Here is a 22,555-nt window from a genome sequence, read left to right on the forward strand (position 1 = left end):
CCATACACAAAAATTAAGTCAAAATAGATTAAAGCCTTGAATGTAAGACCTGAAACCATAAAATTCCTAGAAGAAAACATAGGTGATAATCTCATTAACATGGACCTTAGCAATGTTTTTGTGGATGTAACTTTAAAGGCAAGGGAAACAAAAGCAAAAATAAGCAAATGGAACTACATCAAACTAAAGAGCTTCTGCACAGCAAAGGAAACCAACATCAAAATGAAAAGGCAACCTACTGAATGGGAGAAGATAATTGCAAATCATATATCTGATACAGGATTAATATCCAAAATACATAAAGAACTCATACAACTCAACAACAACAAAACAACCTGGTTTTAAAAATGAGCAGAGGCTCTGAATAGACATTTTTCCAAAGAAGACATACAGGTAGCCAACAGGCACATGGAAAGATGTTCAACATCACTAATTACTAGGGAAATGCAAATCAAAATCACAATGAGATATCATCTCACGCCTGTTAGAATGGCTATTATTGAATAGACAAGAAATAAATATTGGTGAGGATATGGAGAAAAGGGAACCCACTGTTGGTGGGACTGTAAACTGGTGCAGCCACTGTGGAAAACAGTATGAGATTCCTCAAAAAATTAAGAACAGAACTACCATATGACCCAGCTATTCCACTTCTGGGTATTTACCTGAAGAACATGAAAATATTAATCTGAGAAGATATATGCACCCCAATGTTCACTGCAGCATTGTTTACAATAGCCAAGATATAGAAACAACCTAAGTGTCCATAAATGAATGAATGGATAAAGAAGATGGATACACACACACACACATACACACACACACACACACACACAGTGGAATACTAATCAGCCATAATAAAGAATGAAATCCTGCCACTTGGGATAACATGGATGGACCTTGAAGGTATTATGTTAAGTGAAATAAGTTAGATGGAGAAAAAAAAATGTATGATTTCACTCACATGTGGAATCTAAAAAAAAAAAACAAACAAAATAAAACAAAAGCAAACTCATAGGCACAGAAAACAGATTAGTGGTTACCAGGGGGAAGAGGGTTGGGGGCAGGTGAAAGGGTGAAGGGAGTCAACTCTATGATGATGGATGGCAACTACACTTGTGGTGTGATCACTTGGTAGTGTACACAGATGTTGAATTATAATGCTGTACACCTGAAACCTATTTATTTTTCTTAAACAGAGCTTCATTCTATCACAGTCCTGAAGGTCAGAAGTTCAAAATCAAGGTGAATGCAGGCCACACTCCCTCCTGCCACTTCCAGCTTTTGGTGGCTCCAGGTGTTCCTTGGCCTGTGGCTGCATAACTCCAACCCTTACCTCCATTTTCACGTGGCTTTCACCTCTTCTGTGTCTTCTCTTCTGTATCAAACCTCCCTCTGCCTTTCTCTTCAAAGGACACTTGTCATTGGATTTAGGGCCCACCCAGATAATACAAGACGATCTTATCTCAACATGCTTAATCTTCAGAGATCCTTTTCCCAAATAAAGTAGCATTCACAGGTTCCAGGGATGATATCTATTGCAGGGCTATTTTTTGGTCTACCACGGCTACTATCAAGAGAAGACAGCAAGTGCCAAGTACACAATTAGCACAAAGCTGTAAAAGACTGAATGATCTCTTGGGTTTGCATTTTAACAAAACAAGAGCCTGAAGTTCAAGGGGTAAAGCTATATGCTAGCTGGTCAGGATTCAGCAGGCAGGGGCATATCTTTTCAGGAAAATTTTTCTGCCTTAGCAGGCTGGGAACAACATTATTCCTGATGATAACATCAAAGATTCACAAGCAGTTCTTTGTTTCATATTCTGAAGGTTCCACAGCTCAGAGAAAGGCTTCCTCGTGAGATCAGGGACAGATCAGGGAGAATTGCTGGTGTGTTTATTGGTTCTGCTGGGCCCCTGAGCCGTGAGAGAGCTGCTTGTTTCTCTAATGCCTTGAGCAACCTGGGAGCATTTTCCAGGTGTATCCTTTTACCCTGGAGGCTCAGAATATAGTGAGTAACTTCAAATAGGTCAATTAAACAGTCATAATGTGAGCTGACAGCCTGGGCCTGTTACTATGCCACTATAGTTTGAAAGTAATTACACCATTGTCTCTGTAACTATGAGTATTGCTCCCACGGAACTGTTCCAGTGTTCGGATTATAGGAGAAGAGAGTTGTAGTAAGTGCCTTTTAAAATGGCAAGTTTTGTAGTTAACAAGTAAGGGTCTCCGTACATCTTTGTCTATTAGATTTTTTTTTTTTTTTTTTTGCGGTACACGGACCTCTCACTGTTGTGGCCTCTCCCGCTGCGGAGCACAGGCTCCGGACGTGCAGGCTCAGCGGCCATGGCTCACGGGCCCAGCCGCTCTGCGGCATGTGGGACCTTCCCGGACCCAGGCACGAACCCGCGTCCCCTGCCTCGGCAGGCGGACTCTCAACCACTGCGCCACCAGAGAAGCCCTAGATTTTTTTTTTTTTTTTTGGTCCGTGCCACACAGCTTGTGGGATCTCATTTCCCCTACCAGGGATTGAACCCAGGCCACGGCAGTGAAAGTGCCGAATCCTAACCACTAGACCACCAGGGAACTCCCTATTAGATTTGTTTTTAACTAATAGATAAATATTTTCCAGGTCGCTTTCTTCCAATTTTCCTGATATTCTTTATGGGAATCTACCTGTAACAAAGGTGAGTTTTGCTCATGGAAATCTGTCTCAAAGAAATAATCTAGCAAGAATGCAGGGATAGAGTCTCAAGAATGTCCATCACAGTACTGATTATAACAATGAGAAACTGGAATCAACCAAAAGTCTACCAATAATAGTCCCTACGTATCTCAGGGAACCTTTCCTGATCCCTCAGGTTGTTCAATGTTTTCGTACTTCCTACTTGGTAGCATATCAAAATTGTATTTATTTTTGTATAAAAACAGTAGAAGCTCTTTTAACCAGTCTCCATTCAGCAAACACGTGATAACTTAATACGCTTCATCCTTCCTCTGGAAAGCCACCACACTTCTCACACTAATTGTCACTTGTCTGTGCCAGTTTATTTTCTATTATAATTATGTGATTTAACACTACACTAGGTCAGTTATATATGAATGTAAAGAGTACGTTGTTGTTCCAGTGAAAACTGGACTGAATGCTTTGAAAAGACTCAATAAAGGCAAGTTGCTAGAGAAAAAAAGAAAAAACGTGGTATTCAATTAGCTGTGACAGAGAAGTGAAAGTTTTAAAGGTTTAGAAGGATTCTGAACTCAGATTGTTCCACGCGTATTTTAGATTCTCATTCTCCACTTTAAAGACGCCCAAGTGGTAAAAGGTACATGTGCATTATGGGCAGGGTGACCTTACATCCGGTCAGGCCAGGACAGTCCCTGTTTACACCTGTTGTTTCAGTGCACTTTCTGGTTTAGTGCCCCCTTTCATTCTCAGAAGTGTCTCAGTTTGGATAATAAGTTAAAAGGTCACTAACTATAGCTGTAATTTATACAAGACAAATAAGGTAAATGTCAATCAGCAGGCCGTCCCAAAGAATTGAAACTGAGCCTCACATGAAATGATTAGTGAATGAATGTTCACCCACTTGTTTTAATTAGAGATCCTCACACTTTTTTTCTGTAAAGCGCCAGGCAGTAATTATTTTAGGCTTTAGTCAGTCTCTGTCACAATGATTCAAATCTGCCATTTTAGCACAAAAGCTACCCGAGACAATCTCTAAGTGAACGTGCATGGCTGTGTCCCAATAAAACTTTATTTTGACACTAAATTTGAATTTCATGTACTTTTCATGTGTCACCAAATATTTTTCTTATTTTGTATTTTTTTTCAAAATGTAAAAACCATCCTTGACTCACAAGCCATATAAAAATGGGCAGCGGACTGATTTGGCCTGGGACAGGGTTTGCTGACCCTTTTTTTTTTTTTTATTTTGGGTGAAGTAGAAATAATAGTTTCATTGTTTTGCCAGGCAAAAGGGGCCACAGCAGGCTAATGCCCTCAGAACTGTGTGTCCCAACTTGTAGGGTACAGTGAGAAGTTTTATAGTAATGGTTCAGAGGGCATGATCAGCTGGTGGACATTCTTCTGATTGGTTGGTGGTGAGGTAAGTGGGAGTCAATATCATCAACCTTCTGGTTCCAAAAAGTCTTGGGTCTACTTGCTTGTGGGCAGCACACAGTTAACTTCTCCCACCTTGTGGAGGTTTTAGTTTCTGCAAAACAGCTCAAAGATATTGCTGTGTGTACCCCTTGATGGGAACCAGGACCCTGCCCCAAGGCTGTACTATTGTTTCTCTTGACTGTTCCTCCCTTGTCTTGCATCCCCTCTCTTCCTTAATTAACAACTGTTTGCACCTGCCCACTGGAACTCAGTGCTGACACCTGTTTTAAGTTAAAAAAGTTATGTATGTTAGGTTTTTTTCTTTTATAGTCTTCATTTTCAATTATTCAAAATGTTCACATGACATTGAATAGGAGGGCTTCTATTGTATTTGAGAGCTTCTTTCTACTTCTCTCTGAAAGGTCCATGAGATAAGGGATTTTACCTGGCACATAAAAGGCACTCAGTAAGTGTGTCATAAATGAAAGAAGTTAAATTATGCAACATTTATGCAATGGACTATTGATACAACCATTAAAAATTGTGTTGAAGGTTTCTAGATTTACTGTGAAGGGGAAAAACCCCAGGTAACACAATAGTTATGTGTGATATAACTCTCTTTTTAAAAATTACATGTCTAGGGGCTTCCCTGGTGGCGCAGTGGTTGAGAGTCCGCCTGCCGATGCAGGGGACACGGGTTCGTGCCCTGGTCCGGGAGGATCCCACATGCCGCGGAGCGGCTGGGCCCGTGAACCGTGGCCACTGAGTCTGCACGTCCGGAGCCTGTGCTCCGCAACGGGAGAGGCCGCAACAGTGAGAGGCCCACGTACCACAAAAAAAAAAAAAAAAAAAAAAAAAATTACAAGTCTATATTTGTATGAGAAATCAGATAGTAGGCTCTGCAAAAAATGGTATTAGTTATTGTATCACTGTAGTTATTATGGGTTTGGGGATACTTTAAAATCTTTTTCTTTTTGCTTCTCCGTATTCTTGATTTTTCTAAAATGGTTGTGATTTCTGTGTATGATTGGTCACCGTTGTTTTTATTTTACCTCGTAATTCTAGTGTTCTGAAGGAATGTGGATCTGACCACATGGAGGCACCAAGTTTGGTCCAACCCTGTGTCTGTGGTCAGGTGCTGGGAGTGACTAAGTCAGATGTTGGCCTGGGAGGGCATGGGGGATGTCCACTTATTTGTCAGTTATGCCAGTTCTCCATTGTGCTCAGAAAACTAGAAATTAGATGCTAGCACCTCCTGAGTTCTGGCCTTGAGAAAGGAGCCTTCCCACTCTCCCATAAGACGACTGTACCTAGGCTGTGTTTGAAATGTGCTATTTTATCCTAGGAGCTGTGGGAGGTCCAGGAAGCATTTTGTTCATTTAGTCCATCAACGAACAATTGCTGGGCACCAATTACTAACCAGGCACTGTTCTTGGCACCAGGGGGTATAGGAGAGAACAGAGCAGACAGAAATTTCTGTCCCCAAGGAACTTCCCTAGTGGGGAAAAGAAGGCCATAAATAGATTAACAGATAGAGGAAAAAAAATAGAAACAGTAGATGCAGCTGAGGAAATCTCATGGTCTAGGTGAGCAAGGAGTCCCTCCCTGAAGAGACATCTGAACCAAGCCAGGAGCAGGCTGGAGAGACCACGAGGACAAAGGCTCCAGGTGGCACCAGCCTGGCACATCTGAAAGCCTGAAAGAAGGCCAGTGTGGCCAAGGAGATGACGCTGAGAAGTAGACAGCAGCCACCTCAAGTGACCATATTAAAGAATTTATTTTAGGTGAACCAATTTTATTCCAAGTGAAATGAGAAGCCATTTGTGGGTTCTAAACGGAAGAATGGCATGCTCTGGTTTATACTGTATAAGATAATTCTTGCTGCTGTGAGCAGGGGCAAGGGTAGGCCATGAGGAGGCCGCAGCAGGGGCTGGGGGCCAGAGGGGAAGGTGGCTTGGACTAGGGTGGAGGCAGAAATGCAGAAGGGAGGTGGACTGACTCATTGCATTTATGGGGTAACATCATCAGGACTTGCTTCAGAACTGGATTCAAATAGGAGAAAATTCAGTTTGTTTTCGTTTCTTTTAATGTTAACAGCTTAACTGAGATATAACTCTTGAGACCATACAATTCACCCATTTAAACTGTACAATTCAATGGCTTTCAGTATATACACAGAGTTGTGTAACTATCACTAGAGTCAACTGAAGAATATTCTCATGACTCAAAGAGAAACCTTGCATCCCTCAGTCACTACCCCCATTGTACTTTCTACCATATTTTATTTATCCAGTCTTCGGTTGATGGACATTTCATTTATTTCCGTTTTTTTTTGGCTACTATGAATATTGTTGCTCTGAATACTGTGTACAAGTTAATTTCTCTTGGGTTTATACCTAGGCATGGAATTTCTGGCTCATATGATAACTCTCTGTTAATTACTTGAGGAATCGCCAGACTGTTTTCCAAAGCAGCTGCAACATTCTACAGCAGTGTAGGAGGGCATGATTCAATTTCATTATCACTCTGGCTGCTGTGTGGAGAAAGGACTGGAGCAAGGCCGGGGGGAAGTGCAGAGATCAGAATGGTTACGCAAAAGTAGAGGCATCTTAGTAGGGTTCAAAGATGCCCACCTTAAGAAGGTGTACTTCATCCTGTTTTATGGCAAAAAGATTTCTGTGAGATAGCTGTCTGTACACCCTATGCGTCACTTTGTTAAATTAAAAGATTCCAACAGAGAGGGCCTGTTAAAACAGATCTGCAGTTTTCAAATCTAGAATCCTAAAGCAAACGGGTATGGAACTGTTTAAACATCTGTCCCTACACAAGCTCCTGCAGGCAGGAGGGTATTTTCAGAGAAACTAAGGGAGTCAGTGGGTGCAATAAAACTTCCACAACTTCAAGCCGTAAAAACACAGGGCTCAAGTGGCAGCCTGCTGCTGAGGACTCGTGTGGCAGTAAGCATCACTCCTACTGCCTGGGACACTGCCCTGGCCTCTCAGTCCAGAGAAGGCCTGGCTTTGTTCCTAGTTGCCGGTTTTGACAACTGGGCAGTGGTTCTGTCCCTCTGCAATTCTACTAGCTCAGCAAGGGAAGGGAAACCAACATCTATCAGGCTTACAATAGTCTCTCTGCCGGGTGAGATGCTCCATTTACATTCCTTAAGTTAGTGAACCCTCACAACAAATCACCAAGGAAGAAAGGACTATTTTTCTCAATTACAGACAAAGCAGGTTGGCCCCTTTGGATTGGAAAGTCAGAAAAGTCTCTCTGAAGAGACAGCATTTTAGCTGATACCAGCCATCCAGGGATGAGGAGTAAGAGCGTTCCAAGAGTAACCCCCAAATTGTTAGCTCTCCAGGTGACCTCATTTTTATTCACATTTAATTTTCTTTTATATTTATTAGTATAAATAAGAGTAAGAAGCACCCCTCTAGAGATAAATCAAGTTTAAATTCATTTAAAAGATAACCTGGAGTAGAAATTATAATTCTTTTCCTTAATATTTCTGATTTTATACTCAGGGTCTATTCTCCATAACAGCATTCCCCCTACCCCATCCCTAAACAATCCACTATCTCCCCTCAACATCCAATATGACTGTCCCCACTAATGTGTCTCCATAGACCTCAGTAAGGCTCTGGAACGTGGGGAGACACAGTTCGCTTGGTCTGATTGTGCTACTGTGCTGGGAGTGGTGACTCTGACCGCCAGAACCTCCCACGGAAGGAAGGAAGGAAGGATCTACAAATAAGTACTACACTGCAACTCAAAGGTCCCCTGCTCTCAGGTGAGGATGCCCTCCCAATGACAGAATTCATTTTTACTATAACACTTTACCAAATTCCTCAAAACGGAATTCATCCTAAGATCTGTCTGGTGGGTCTTCAGGAAAGCCCAATAAACAAAATCCTTCTTCTCCAACGAACTAATTGAAATACAAGACCAAGGCGTGAGGCTGTTTTGAGACCAAAATAACACATTACTGAAATAATATTAAAGAATGTGACATACCCACGGGCAGGCTGCATTCCTGATATTTACCCACCTAGTCACAATACTGGGCCAGGGCATTTCTTCCTCCCAGAACCGCACCTACCCCTGTAAAATCGACGGCACGGCTGACAGAGCAGAATGTGTGCTTCTATGGGCAGATCACTCCATGAGAAACAAGGGAGAAAAAGGAGAGAGCTCTGCAGACCCAGCTCCGGCCCTCAGCCTCACTGATTAGATCTACATTTCCCCTCACCTGGGAAAGAGCACTAAAGATGATTGAGAGAGGTTACGGAAACTCAAGGATGACCAGGGAAGAAGCATCACCCTCACACACACACCTAACACTGGGTTCTGGATGCCCTGGTTCTGTTACTACATCCTAATGTGACATCAGGCAAGAATACTGGCCCTTTCTTGGGTCTCAGATATTAATTCTCTCAATTAGAGATGGTGCTTGTCTCCTTGCCATGCAGAACTGCTGTGCACACAGAGTATGAGTAAGTAGGTCAAAGGCTTTGCAAAGAACACAAATACTAGGGAATCATAAGGCATTACTAATGTGCAGAAGTTGCAGGCATTTGATTCCACCGCAGCCCTGATAGGGTCTTCCGAGATCCTGGCAGACATCATTTAGGAAGGGTGACAGAGAGGGTCTGTCGGGGCTATCTTACTTCTGTCACTAAGAGGACTGTCATTGCCTCCTGGGTACTTTTCCTCTAACTGCTCCAGATGAGAAGTTGTCCCATGGGTATATGGAGTCATGCTTGTGGGCTGGGCTCCCAAGAGTCAGCCTTCAGTTCAAGGGAGGCTTTATGGAGAGGGAACATGTGCTTTCCCACTCATTTTCATGTTCTAATATAAAAGGGTCTTCGCTAAACTTGTATTTGGGGAGCAAGACACTCCATCCCACCCCGAAAATGGGAATTGGGGAATCTCTGGGTATGAGGGATGCTAACGTTTCTGGGTATGAGGAAGTGGAGAGACCTACAAAAGGAAAAATCAGCTGGAGATTTCTGGGCAGGTGCAAACGCAGGGACTGGCTGAACTGGCCCAGGGACAGGGCTGGGCAAACATGCCTGATGCTTTCAAGACCAAAGCATCTCACAGACTTTAAGGGGAAATGGATTTGGAACCTCCTGTTCTCCCAATTAACTCCTCTGTGCCCACTCTACTGTTTAAACCTTTAGTTGTTCTAAACTGGTAGTTCTCAACACTGTGTGAACATTAGAGGTCTTAAGGGGCTTTAGAAATTAGCAGTGCCTGTCACCTCTCTCTCCTCTCCTTCTGAGATGGAGCCTGGGGCCTTGTATTCCTTTTGTTTGTTTTTAACTTTTATTTAGAAATAATTTCAAACTTAGGAAAAAACTGCCAGAAAAAGAATAGTACAAAGAATATCACATACCATTTACCTAGATTCACCTATTCTTTTTTTTTTTTTTTTTTTTTTTTTTGTGGTACGCGGGCCTCTCACTGTCGTGGCCTCTCCCGTTGCAGAGCATAGGCTCCGGACGCGCAAGCTCAGCAGCCATGGCTCACAGGCCCAGCCGCTCCGCAGCATGTGGGATCTTCCCAAACCGGGGCACGAACCCGTGTCCCCTGCATCGGCAGGCGGACTCTCAACCACTGCGCCACCAGGGAAGCCCAATTCACCTATTCTTAACATTCTGTCCCATTTGTTTTATCATTTGCTCTCTATTTTTATTTTCTCTATTTTATTTATAAAATAAAATTCTTTGAGAGTAAGACATTACACTCACCTCCTTAAAAATAAGACATAGTTCAAGGTGCATTTTCTTAGAACAGGATATTTTTCTTGCATAACCATGGTATACTTGTCAACGCCAGGAACTTTAACGTTGATACAAATACTTTAATTTTCTCTATCATCGTATTCAATTTGTCAACTGACCCAACCATCTCCTTGTAGTATTTTTACCTCCAGGATACAATCCATTCTAGGATCAGGCATTGCATTTAGTTATCGTCTCACTGGTGTGTTTTTAAAAGTTCTCCAGGTAATTTTAATGTGCATCCTGGACTTTGGACCACCGTGTAAATGAATATTTATTTGCTACACTAACACATAATGAGGGCATCCCTGGTGGCACAGTGGTTGAGAATCTGCCTGCCAATGCAGGGGACACGGGCTCGAGCCCTGGTCTGGGAAGATCCCACGTGGCGCAGAGCAACTAAACCTGTGCGCTACAGCTACTGAGCCTGCGCTCTAGAGTCCACGAGCCACGACTGCTGAGCCCACGTGCCTAGAACCCATGCTCTGCAACAAGAGAAGCCACAGCAATGAGAAGCCCGTGCACCACAACAAAGAGTAGTCCCCACTCATTGCAACTAGAGAAAGCCCGTGCGCAGCAACGAAGACCCAACACAGCCAAAAATTAAAAAAAAAAACAAAACCCAAAAAACCCACATAATGAGTGTTTACCAGGTGCAAAGGATTGTGAATAAATTAAGGAGATTATTATCTTAAGGGACATACTATATACAAATCAACTATAATATCATATGGATAAGCATGATGAAAGAAATATTAACCAAATCCATAGGCAGAAACTTTAAATTTAACAAGCTTACTGAGGGTCTACTATGTGCCAGACATTGTACAAACTTCTGGAAAAACAGATTAATAAGAAGAAATAACAAATATAAAATTAGTGATTAATGAATACATGATTAATTACAAAAGTGAGATTTTTTTCAAAGATTTTTCTTGGGGAAAGTGAGACTTAAAAGATAAGTAGGGGGGGCTTCCCTGGTGGCGTGGTGGTTGAGAGTCTGCCTGCCGATGCAGGGGACACGGGTTCGTGCCCCAGTCCGGGAAGATCCCACATGCCGCGGAGCGGCTGGGCCCGTGAGCCGTGGCCACGGAGCCTGTGCTCCGCAACGGAGAGGCCACAACAGTGAGAGGCCCGCGTAACGCAAAAAAAAAAAAAGAAAAAAGATAAGTAGGATTCAACTTATAGAGATGAAGTCATTTCAGGAGAGGAAATATCAGAGGGAAGTGAGTGCACAGAGGAGGAAAGGGAGAAGTGCACTTCACTGTATTTGAAAACTGGGTGCCTGGGCTGGTACTTGATCCTCCTGGAAAAGTAGGCTGGAAAATGTAAGATGGCACAGTCACTTCAGAAAGTCATTTGGCAGTTTCTTAGAAAGTCAAACATAAATTTATTATACAACCCAACAATCCCATTCCTAGGTATTTACACAAAAGTAACAAAAATGTGTGTGCAGGAATGTAATATTTGTAGCAGCGTTATTCATAATAGTCCCAGAGTGGAAACAATCCAAATGCCTATTAACTGGTGACTATGATCATCAGAAAATGGTGTATCCATACAATGGGATACTACTGAGTAATAAAAGAGAATGAATGAATGACATATGCTACAACAATTGATGAACCTCAAAAACATGATGCTGAGATTTAGCAACTAAGTGAAAAAAGCCAGATGGAAATACATGTTGTATTGTTTCACTGATATGAAATATCTGGAAAGGATAAATTTATGAAGACAGAAAGTAGATCAGTGGTTGCCTGGCATTGGGGTAGGAACAGGGACTGACTACAAATGGATAGAAAGGATGGTGATAGAAATGTCCTAAAACTGGATTATGGTTATGGCACAACAACTCTGTAAATTTACTAAAAGATGGTGAATTGTATGTTTAGATGAATTTTATGGTATGTAAATTATACTTCAATAAAGCTATAAAAATTAAGAAGTTATCAAAATCAGACAGAAAGGAAGTAAGAACAGCAATCTTAGAAATGAACAATGTAATTCTAAAACTTAATAGATGGGGCTTCCCTGGTGGCACAGTGGTTAAGAATCTGCCTGCCAATGCAGGGGACAAAGGTTTGATCCCTGGTCCAGGAAGATCCCACATGCCTCAGAGCAATTAAGCCCGTGCGCCACAACTACTGAGCCTGTGCTCTAGAGCCCACGAGCCACAACTACTGAGCCTGCATGCCACAACTACTGAAGGCCATTCGCCTAGAGCCTGTGCTCTGCAACAAGAGAAGCCACCACAATGAGAAGCTTGCACACCACAACAGAGAGTAGCCCCAGTTCTCCAGAACTAGAGAAAGCCCGCATGCAGCAACGAAGACCCAACGCAGACAAAAATAAATAAATAAATAAATTTAAAAAATAAATAAAACTTAATAGATGGGAAAAACTCTGGATTGGACATATTATTTAGAGGATTGGGAAAGAGGAAGACAGGATTAAGGAATTCACCAGGATACAATAGACACAAAAAGATTTTTAATAACATTTTAGGATATGGATGGAGAGGCTACCTTAACTCACCTAATGGCAGTTGCAGAAAACTGAATGGAAGCAATGACAGAGAAACAATATCTGAACACAAAATCATTGATAATTTTCCAGAATTAAAGAGAGCACCTAAGTCTTCAATAGAAAGTACATTCACTACCAACTAGAGAGTTCTAATGAAACTGCTAAACGTCAAAATACACATACACAAATGCTACCAATAGAAAAGGCAGATTATCTACAAAGGAATGAAAATTTGATTGGCAGTAGGATTTTTACCAGCAGTAATTAGTATCTGCAGACAATAGAACACTAGCAACACTGTGCTATGGGAAAATAGCTGTTCACTAGAAATTTTTTAAAATTTATTTATTTTATCTACTTATTTTTGGGTGTGTTGGGTCTTCATTGCTGTGCGTGGGCTTTCTCTAGTTGCAGCAAGCAGGGGCTACTCTTCATTGGGGTGCATGTGCTTTTCACTGTGGTGGCTTCTCTTGCAGAGCACGGGCTCTAGGTGTGCGGGCTTCAGTAGTTGTGGCATGCGCAGTCTCTAGAGCACAGGTTCAGTAGTTGAGGCACACGGACTTAGTTGCTCCACAGCATGTGGGGGGATCTTCCTGGACCAGGGATCGACCCCATGTCCCCTGCATTGGCAGGCGGATTCTTAACCACTGCACCACCACGGAAGTCCCATCACTAGAATTTTATACCCAAGTAAACGACGCTCCAACAGTGAGGGCAAAATACAGACATTTTCAAATATACAAAGAATTTCTTATCCCACCAAGACCCTTACGGAAAGAACTATTAAATGATGAACTTCAGCTAGAAGAAAAGTGAACTGAAAGAGAAGGCTGTGGATTCAAGAAAAAAATAGGGAGTAGAAGAATTGGTGAAATGTCAGTAAATTTAATAAACTCAAGTATAAAAATGATTGTAAATTTTAAAAGGTAAAAAACTCTAGACAACAATGACAAGATGGGAAAGGGGAGGGCTGTTAAATGGGTAAAGTATGCAAAGCTCTTTTGTAGGGAGAAAGAATTATGTGATAACTTTGTTAGAAAAACTATAGTTAAATATGTATGTGGAGGGGCTTCCCTGGTGGCGCAGTGGTTGAGAGTCCGCCTGCCGATGCAGGGGACACGGGTTCGTGCCCCGGTCCGGGAAGATCCCACATGCCGCAGAGCGGCTGGGCCCGTAAGCCATGGCCGCTGAGCCTGAATGTCCGGAGCCTGTGCTCTGCAACGGGAGAGGCCACAGCAGTGAGAGGCCCACGTAACGCAAAAAAAAAGTATGTGGAAAAATAAAAGACAAGGCTGAGAAGAATAGGAATAACGCCAGAAGCCCTCAAACCAGCAGTGGAAAATGAGGGAATATAGATCATTTAACTAATCCAGGATGGTAAATGAAAAACACAAAATATGATGGAAGAATAAGTCCCAATATGTTAGTTATCACAGTAAACGCACATGGATTAAATTCACCTATCAGAGATACAACTAAAATAAAACTTACAGAAAGATTAAATATAAAGAGATGGAAAATATCACATACAAAAGGTAGCCAAAAGAAAGGTGGCATATCAATATCAATATTAAAAATGTCTAATTTAAACAATTAGCATGAAAAATGGTAAAGAGGAGCCCTACATAATAAGAATCAACTGTGATTTCTAATTCAGAATATACTTTGAGAAACACTGCCTACTATGCACTAGGGATCATGGCTGTTTTCTTTTTTTTTTTTTTTTTTTTGTGGTACGCGGGCCTCTCACTGTTGTGGCCTCTCCCGTTGCGGAGCACAGGCTCCGGATGCGCAGGCTCAGCAGCCATGGCTCACGGGCCCAGCCGCTCCGCGGCATATGGGATCCTCCCAGACCGGGGCACGAACCCGTATCCCCTGCATCGGCAGGCGGACTCTCAACCACTGCGCCACCAGGGAGGCCCATGGCTGCTTTCTTCACTGCCGTATCCTTCAGGGCTTGGCACATAGTAATTGTGCCAAAATATCAATATTAATGGGCGGAATGACTACCATTACCACATTATATTGAAATGATCTGTTTATGCATTTGTCTCATCACAAGGGCAGGGTTTCTATCTTACTCAGTTTTATGCCATCGATATTGAGCACAGCGCCTGGCACACAGTAGGCACTCCATAAGTTCAAACTGAGTTCAGGGTTCATCTCTTCCATAAAGTCTCTCCTAAATGTTCTTACCCATAATGACTTATCCTTTGTTTCTACTTCTATAGCACTCACAACTTGAAACATCCAATTTAGTGATTATAGAGCAGTGTCTTTTAGGTTTCTCTCCAACCTTGTTTCTCCAAATATATTTTAGGTTCTTTGAAGATGAAGATGCCTTATACTGTGCCCAGCGTCTCAAATCAATACCTTTTTGGGTCGATGTCACTATTTGGATGACTCCAGATTAGATCAGTGGTGCCAAGCAGCACATGCCGAGGCCTCCAAGGAGTATCTCCATTCCCCCCTTTCCATCCTTGACTAAAGAGATGACTGTTTGGATACAGGCTCATTTGCAAAAAAAAGTGGAGAAGTTAATGGGAGGGATAGGAGAAGGCAGCTAGTGTCCAATTCTAGGTCTCTGTGCTCTCTTCCTTCTGGCAAAATAGTCAGGGAGGAAAATGCCTGTGATCCCACAAAAAAGTGGGTGTGGGAAGTGAGAGGAAGATAGTTGGGGAAGAGAGTATGTCCCATACACAGAACCTGGACCGGACGTTCCACTAGCAGGCATGTTATCAGGAGTAATTATTATGAGATCGAAAGGAAACCCCAAGGCAACTAGCTAAATTCAGGCACTCGGGACCTTGTATAAAAGACAGAGAGGGATGTTGTTTTCCGTCTACACAACAGGCACAGGAGGGGAACCTACCACAAGGAGCTCCTAATTGGGAAGCTGCAGGGGGCTAACAAAGGACAGGGTGTCCATCTTCTTGCTGGTCTTCATAAGGAAGACACTACAGTTCCTGGAGGTTCAATCAGGACTCTGGGGTGAGGTAGGGAGATGGGCGGGGGGGGGCTGACCTCCCGAGGTCCTTTGTAATCCAGTAATTAAATGGTGAATCGTTCACTTCCCCATTTATGCTCTGTACCCAGTTTGATAGTGAGTCCCCTGGGCTGCCTTCCAGGTTTACTACGTTGACACGCAAGCTGCTGAATCAAATGTTTAAATAGCCCACATGACCTCCTCCCCGCCTGTAAAGTACGGCAATGAATGAAATCACAACATTCCAGGCACTATCACTTGAGCAGAGCCCTCAAGGAAACACACACACACACACACACACATACACACACACACCCCACAGCACTGATTCAACTCGATTCACATTCCCACCCTGGGAGCACAGACCACCTGCTCAGCGCGGAGGTTGTAGGAGTTTCCCTGGCAAGGATCCTTTCTCTCAGCTGCTTTAGGATGGTACCTCCAGGAGGTCACCAAGATTTAGGACCGCTTCCCTTCCGGGTTGGCCTCCGAGGCAAAGTTTCAGCTCGGATTCTGCCTGGGCCTCCCTCGGGCGCGTCCGCACTCCCTCCCCGGCCCGGGGCGCCCCGGACGCGCAGCTGGCCGGCCTGCAGCGCCTCACGTTACCTTGGTGAGCTGGGCGATCTTCTTGCACATTTTCACGTGCATCTCGGGATCACAGTCCATTCTCCAGCCGGTGCCACCTCCGACATCGGCTTTGGAGCCCGGGCAAGTCCCGGGAGCGTGAATGTTGCTGTTGAGGGCAGAAGCCATCGCTGAAACGCGTCCGGCACTCAAAGCCTCTCGATGGCTCGGCTTCTCGATGCCCACGGTGTGCAGGTGCTTGCGCGCGCGGGCGTGTGAGTGTGTGGGCTTTCTCGGGAGAGGTGGCACTGCAGTCCCCCCGCCCGCGCCACCGCGTGGCTCCCGCGCGCCCACCCTTCTTCCTCCGGCCCTCGCTCTCTTGCTGGCTCTGCGGGCACCCGCACCCTGCGGCGAAGCGCCGAGGACCCGCACGTGCCGCTCGTGACCCGCGCGCAGCTCCCGGGCCCGTGCGGGTTTCGCCTGCAATCAGCTTCAGCGAAGAGGAGCCAGTGGCCTTGGAGAGGTTTGCGCCGGCCAGGCGCGGCGCTCTGGGACACGTGGGTGGCGCCGGGCTCCGGACTCAGTGGCGACGGACCCCGCCCGTGGTGGGCATCCCAGGCCAAGGAGGAAGAAGAGCCGGCCTCAGCCTCGGACAGCTGGGGCGTTTGGTGTGGGGAAGGGACCCTGGCGACGTGCTGCTGGCGAATGGATGGCGAGAGACCGGGCACCTTGACGGGTGCACTCAGGCAGCGACTCCGGAGCCTCGGAGCTGGGCGCTTAGGGCTGAGAGGGGGGGCGGGGTGCCGAGAGAGGGGCGGGGAGGGGAAAGCGAGTCGCGGGGACGCAAGGAGGTGCGGAGACCCGGGCATACGTTTTGGGCCCCTGCCTGGGCTGAGGATGGGAGCCCCCCTTCCCCCATTTTAAGAAGGACCCCGGACATTGCGGGAGAATTGCCGGAGATTACCAAAGGGAAGAAGCCAAAAGGGCTGCCGAGGATCTGGTGACCGAAATCTGGGACGAAAAAGCGCAGAGTACGTAGTGAGGGAATGTGTAGTGTAACAAAGCAGAGAAAAAGTCAAAGACGGGTAGAAAGGATGGTGGCAGGTGTGGGAAAGGAGGAAGCAAAGAGGAATGGAGGAGTAGGTGAGTAATAAATGGAGCTGAAAGTCTGAGCAAACCGATCCCAGGGAAAGTGAAGCGACTCATCCACACGCCTGGCCACCGGCCACCCGGAGCCAGAATCCTGTCAAGTCTTTGGATTACGAGCTTGTGTGTTTTTCGTTTGTTTGGTGAGTGGAGGGGTTAGCGGGCCAAATTTCTTTGTTTTTTTTTTTTTTTTTTTTTTTCTGTTTTCAAACAGTGGGCTTTGGGAAAAGTGACAACATCCTGATCAGAATTTCCTAAAGTGTGAATAACAGCATCAAAATAATAAGCAATTTGCATGCTTAATATATTTCATTTTACAAACTGCTTTACATCAGAAGTTTTAATAATCTTGAAAAAAAACAAGCAAACCTCAAGGGGTCTCAGAAACCACGATCCCATCCCTCCACACTGCAGGTAACAATATCCATTTTTATAGATGAGGAAATACAACTTGTACCAAGTAAGGCAATTACAAGTAGCAGAGTTGTGTCTGAAACAGAGATATTCCTATTCTAAATTCCTTACTTTCACCCCAATACATTATACTTCATAGGCATAGCCAACCTGGGTTTTGGTTCCTAGTTTATCCTCTTAGGTTCCCTCTCCAGGACAACTACCCCCCCCCCCCAATTCAATTAGAAAACTGAATGCCTGAATCAGAATCACTGCCAGGATGTTGATGTAGATTCTTGGTCCTATCTTAGATTCCATGAGTCAAAATCTCTGGAGGTGAGGATCCAGAATCCACATTTTAAATGAGCGTCCTACTTAATTCCAAATTTAGAGTATTTTCTGCAGGGTATTAATATATAATACATTTTACAGGAATTCAACCACTTTGTAAACTAGAAGAAAATTAGCCTTTTTGATTCAGAACTTTATCAAAAATTGTTCACCTCTGTGGAAAATCACATCATCAATGGCTTTGTGGCTCATATTTGGTTGCTGATACAACACACTTGTATTGTAACTGCCACATTCATGGTGAGTCTGCCAATATATACAAGCATCTGAGTACTACATTATGTCATAAAGTTAATCAAGCCAGAGCATTTCCATACTGAAATGATTTAATTATAATTGCTTTCCTTTTATTTCTCCTTTCTATTACTGTCAAGAAATTATACTGATCTTTAAAATGTGTTTACTAATTTAAAAAATTATCTATGAATTTCAAGATAATAACATGAACATTATAGAAAAGGTGATATTGGGTGTGAACAGGATTGAGAACCACTGCTCTTGATGATCTTATGCACACTAAAGTTTAGTAATACTGCTTTCTAACTCCAAGTTTTAGTTATTTAATTATGATCTTATTAAGTCTGGGGGCCAAAACATTTTCCAGTTGGATATATTATACTTGCAACTTTATAGTGGCAGACAGTGGGGAAAGCAGATTCCGTTATCAGGCTTTGCTGGACTTCAGTTACTGTAATCAAGGTACCACAAGCTGGCCTGTCTTGGAAAGAGTCCTTTGCAGTTTGCTGGGGTTTTCTAGCACTGTCACTAGTAGGTCTTTTCACACTATCAGGAATGAAATAGAGGGCAGAAGAGGACTATGTGCTTTGTCTAATACAGGGCATTTATTAGCCCACTAATGTGGTCTTGGAATTATGCCATGCTCTTTGCACATGTTCTCACCCCCACTAAGGCACTTATTATTCTCATTCTACAGACTAGAAAATTGAAGCTAAGGGAGGCTAAGTACCCAATTTTACACAGCTAGTAAATGGATCTGAGTCTATCCAACTTCAGAGGCTGTTCTTCCCAGAGCACAGTGCTGGCAATCTGAAACTTTTTAAAACTACAATCGATTTGTTTTTTCTTTAGATTATAAACATATAAGCTTCTTTTAGTTACCCCTCTCCTCAATCTCACCTGTAATAATACAAAAAATGGGTATAAGAAGAAAGCAAAACTCACCCCAAGTCCCACACTCAAAGAAAATTGCTGTTAATATTTTGAAGATTCTTCTAGACATCTCTCTGAAAACATCTAGAAAATGTTAAGTACATATATGTATTTTAAAATAAATGAGATACTGTAATAATGTTTTTGAACCCTATTCACTCAATGTTATTTTCCTTTTGCCAATAACAATCTACAATCTAAACAGCCAGTATTCCATTATATACAACATATTTACCCCACCCATTATTGAACAATTCTTTCATTTTTTTATATTTTAAGCAAAATGTTTCATATATGTTTATAATGTTTGCTGTATTATGAGGATATTCAATTCTGTTCTAAAGGACAGGAAAACCAAAAAGGATATATGAAACTTATGTTGGATAGAATTCTTAAAATGTGTTAAGTACAGAGTGTACTGTAAGACAGGATAAAGATAGAATGGAATATATGTAAAAAGGAGGGAACGAGCAACAGTGTTATTAATAGTTGGAAAAAGATGGAAAGACCAAAGATGTAAGGTAAAGATGATGCCACCTTCAGGCTGACAGCTGTATCATCCCTAAAATGCCATTTGTTGTTGACACTCATTCTGGCCCCGTGAATGTCCTGCCCCAGAAACACAGATAAAAAACATGGCTCTCAGAAGACCGCTAACCAGGTATACTTGCCTTTGCACATTTCTAACAGAGCAAGCACGTATTGACTCTAGGCATCCTCCACCTGCTGAGCCCCTGTTTCAATTTCAACTGTGGTTCTCAAAACTGCACGTTCAGGGCTTCCCTGGTGGCGCAGTGGTTGAGAGTCCGCCTGCCGATGCAGGGGACACGGGTTCGTGCCCCGGTTTGGGAAGATCCCACATGCTGTGGAGCGGCTGGGCCTGTGAGCCATGGCTGCTGAGCCTGCACGTCCGGAGCCTGTGCTCCGCAACGGGAGAGGCCACAACAGTGAGAGGCCCACGTACCGCAAACAAACAAAAAAAACCAAATGAAACAAAAAACCCCTGCACGTTCAGAAGGCAAGGCTGCTGCAGCAGACAGGACAACAACACTGCATACCTCCGGATTCAGGTAATGCGGTCCTCCCACCTCCCTGGCACCCTATCCTAAATATCTTAACCTTCACTATACTTTCCAATTGACTTCTGTTTAAAAGTGATTCAGTAAACCATGGGATTTGAGCATCTTAATTTGGGCTGTAAGGATTTGCTGTCCATCCATGACATCTGGGATAGTCTGCCTGGCAGTATATTTGGAGATTACCATTGCATCAGGAAAACTTCCTACACGGATCTTTGCACAGATGTGCAAGTATTTCCATAGGAGTAAATCCTAGAATAAACTGGTTTCAAAGAGTTTGCAAATTTTAAATCTTAAATTTTAAATCTATATATATTCTTTATATATTCTATATATCTTTATATATTCTATTCTGGAATAGTTATTCCAAATTATACTCATTAATAGTGCTCAAAAATGTGTGTTTTCCCATGCTAGTGATCTTGAAATATCTTCCAATTTAAAAGGGGAAGAGTGTCTCCCCTACACCATTTGTTTGATTACTAGTAGGGCTGTTAAAACACCTTTCCACAAATTGATCAGTCATTGGAATTAAACTTTTTGTGCACTCTTTTTGTCAGGCTGTCTTCTACATGTTGAAGTAACTTTCTAGACCCAAGATGGGGCTGCTACTGTGTAGGGTGCCATGTCAGCAAACCAACACCTAGATAACTTTTGTGTCCCTGTAATGCTCCGTGCGACCAGAAACACAGTATATCCAGTCAGCCAATCCCCAAACACCAAGCCAGCTCTGGGCTCTCTACTTAGTTTCTTCTTACTCGAAACAAGGTTGACTAGGTGACCCCAGCCAATCAGATATTTTCTATTTTTCTCTTCCTTGTTCTTTATTCTTTATCCTATAAAGGCTTCCTGCCTTCCACCCCATTTTATTCTACTTCATAAAGTGCTAAAGTTTGTATCACCAAAATTGTCATCTTTAATCATTTTTTAACACTTATTACAAGATCTTTCTTTGCAGGTGCTTTTAGCACTTTATTTATCATACATATTGCAAACATTTCCCCCAGTTAGCAATTTACCTTTCTTATGCTCTATAAATATCTTGAATTTTTACATAGGTAAATCTGTTTGTCTTTTCTCATATTTTCTGGCTTTTGCATCATCCTTAGAAAGGCCTTCCCCATCCAAGAATAGTTTCTCCTAGCACTTTTATGGTTTCATTTTTCTTAAATGTTTAAATTTTTGATCTATCTGGGATTTATATTGATACATGGAGTGAGGCTGGAATCCAAACTTATGTTTTTCCAGATGGCTAAACCGTTGTCCAACAGCTTGGATAAATTCATCTTTATCACACTGATCATCTAAGTGTAGCCTTAGGTGATTTCTTCCATAGTAATTTACTAAGGCAATCTTTTATCCTTTGCTTAGAAATTTTGTTTCCTAATCAGTTAAGCAGCATGGGTAACTCTATTGTTACTATTACTGCTCATCTAAAAACAAGATCACGTTCTTGAGTATTTCACTTAACTCCTTTACCTGCAAGGTTATTTTCCTCACCCTGCCTTATTTCTACTGATATTTCAGACTAGTTTGCATGTCCCTAAAATATGGTCTCATGGCTTTGCATTTCTGTGTAGCACCTATGTCATATTTTATTTTTAAAAGCTAAACGTTTTTTGGCTTCTGCAGAATTCTGAAAAATGCCAGGTTTTCCCCCTCCTTTTCCAGAAAACATATTTATATATTGTTATTAGGAGTACTTTCTGAAGAGTACTTCATGTTTTTTTTTAATTGCCTTGTTTGCCTTCAACTTCCTTAATTTTCATGGTTTACATGGATGTGTGTAAGGCTGTATTTGTGTATATACACATGGGTTGGGGTTTCGTCCATTGCATGTGTTGGTTCCATGGACGTATAATCCCCACAAGCTGTGGGAGTGATTGGCCAGGCCTTGTTTTTTTTGTTGTGTTTTTGTTCTTTCGAAGATGAGAATGCTATTTAGAAAATAAACTGCATTACAAAGCTCTTACCGGCTCATATGAGAGAGCAGACTCCTGCCCTTGAACACACTGGTAAGTTGTATTGTAATGTTTTAAAAGAGTTTTGAGCATTTCTTGCTCTAAAAGAACTTCACGAGGAACATGACACGCAGAAGTTCTTTTGGCTTTCCTTTGATGTATGGTGCATATAGCAATAAAGATTTCTTTTGGGCTTCCCTGGTGGCGCAGTGGTTGAGAGTCCGCCTGCCGATGCAGGGGATGCGGGTTCGTGCCCCGGTCCGGGAGGATCCCACATGCCGCGGAGCGGCTGGGCCCATGAGCCATGGCCGCTGAGCCTGCGCGTCCGGAGCCTGTGCTCTGCAACGGGAGAGGCCACAACAGTGAGAGGCCCACGTAACGCAAACAACAACAACAACAAAATTATCATGAGCTTGATAAAAATGAATAATTCTGACTCCTTACATCAGAAATTTTGATTCAGGTCTGAGTAAGGCATTTTAAACAAT

General features: G+C 43.0%; 1 protein-coding gene across 1 annotated transcript in view; it reads right to left on the reverse strand.

Annotated features, from left to right (window-relative positions):
• Positions 1–16,156, reverse strand: part of FAM184B (family with sequence similarity 184 member B) — a gene marked incomplete at its 5' end in the record, with an annotated part of 135,882 nt that extends 119,726 nt beyond the window's left edge. The window contains one exon of the mRNA XM_079715192.1: positions 16,010–16,156. Within this exon, the coding sequence (XP_079571318.1) occupies positions 16,010–16,156 (147 nt within the window). The remainder of the gene's footprint in view (positions 1–16,009) is intronic.
• Positions 16,157–22,555: the final 6,399 nt, after the last annotated feature.

Source organism: Hyperoodon ampullatus (assembly GCF_949752795.1).
Source record: "Hyperoodon ampullatus genome assembly, chromosome: 1".
NCBI lineage: Eukaryota > Metazoa > Chordata > Mammalia > Artiodactyla > Ziphiidae > Hyperoodon > Hyperoodon ampullatus.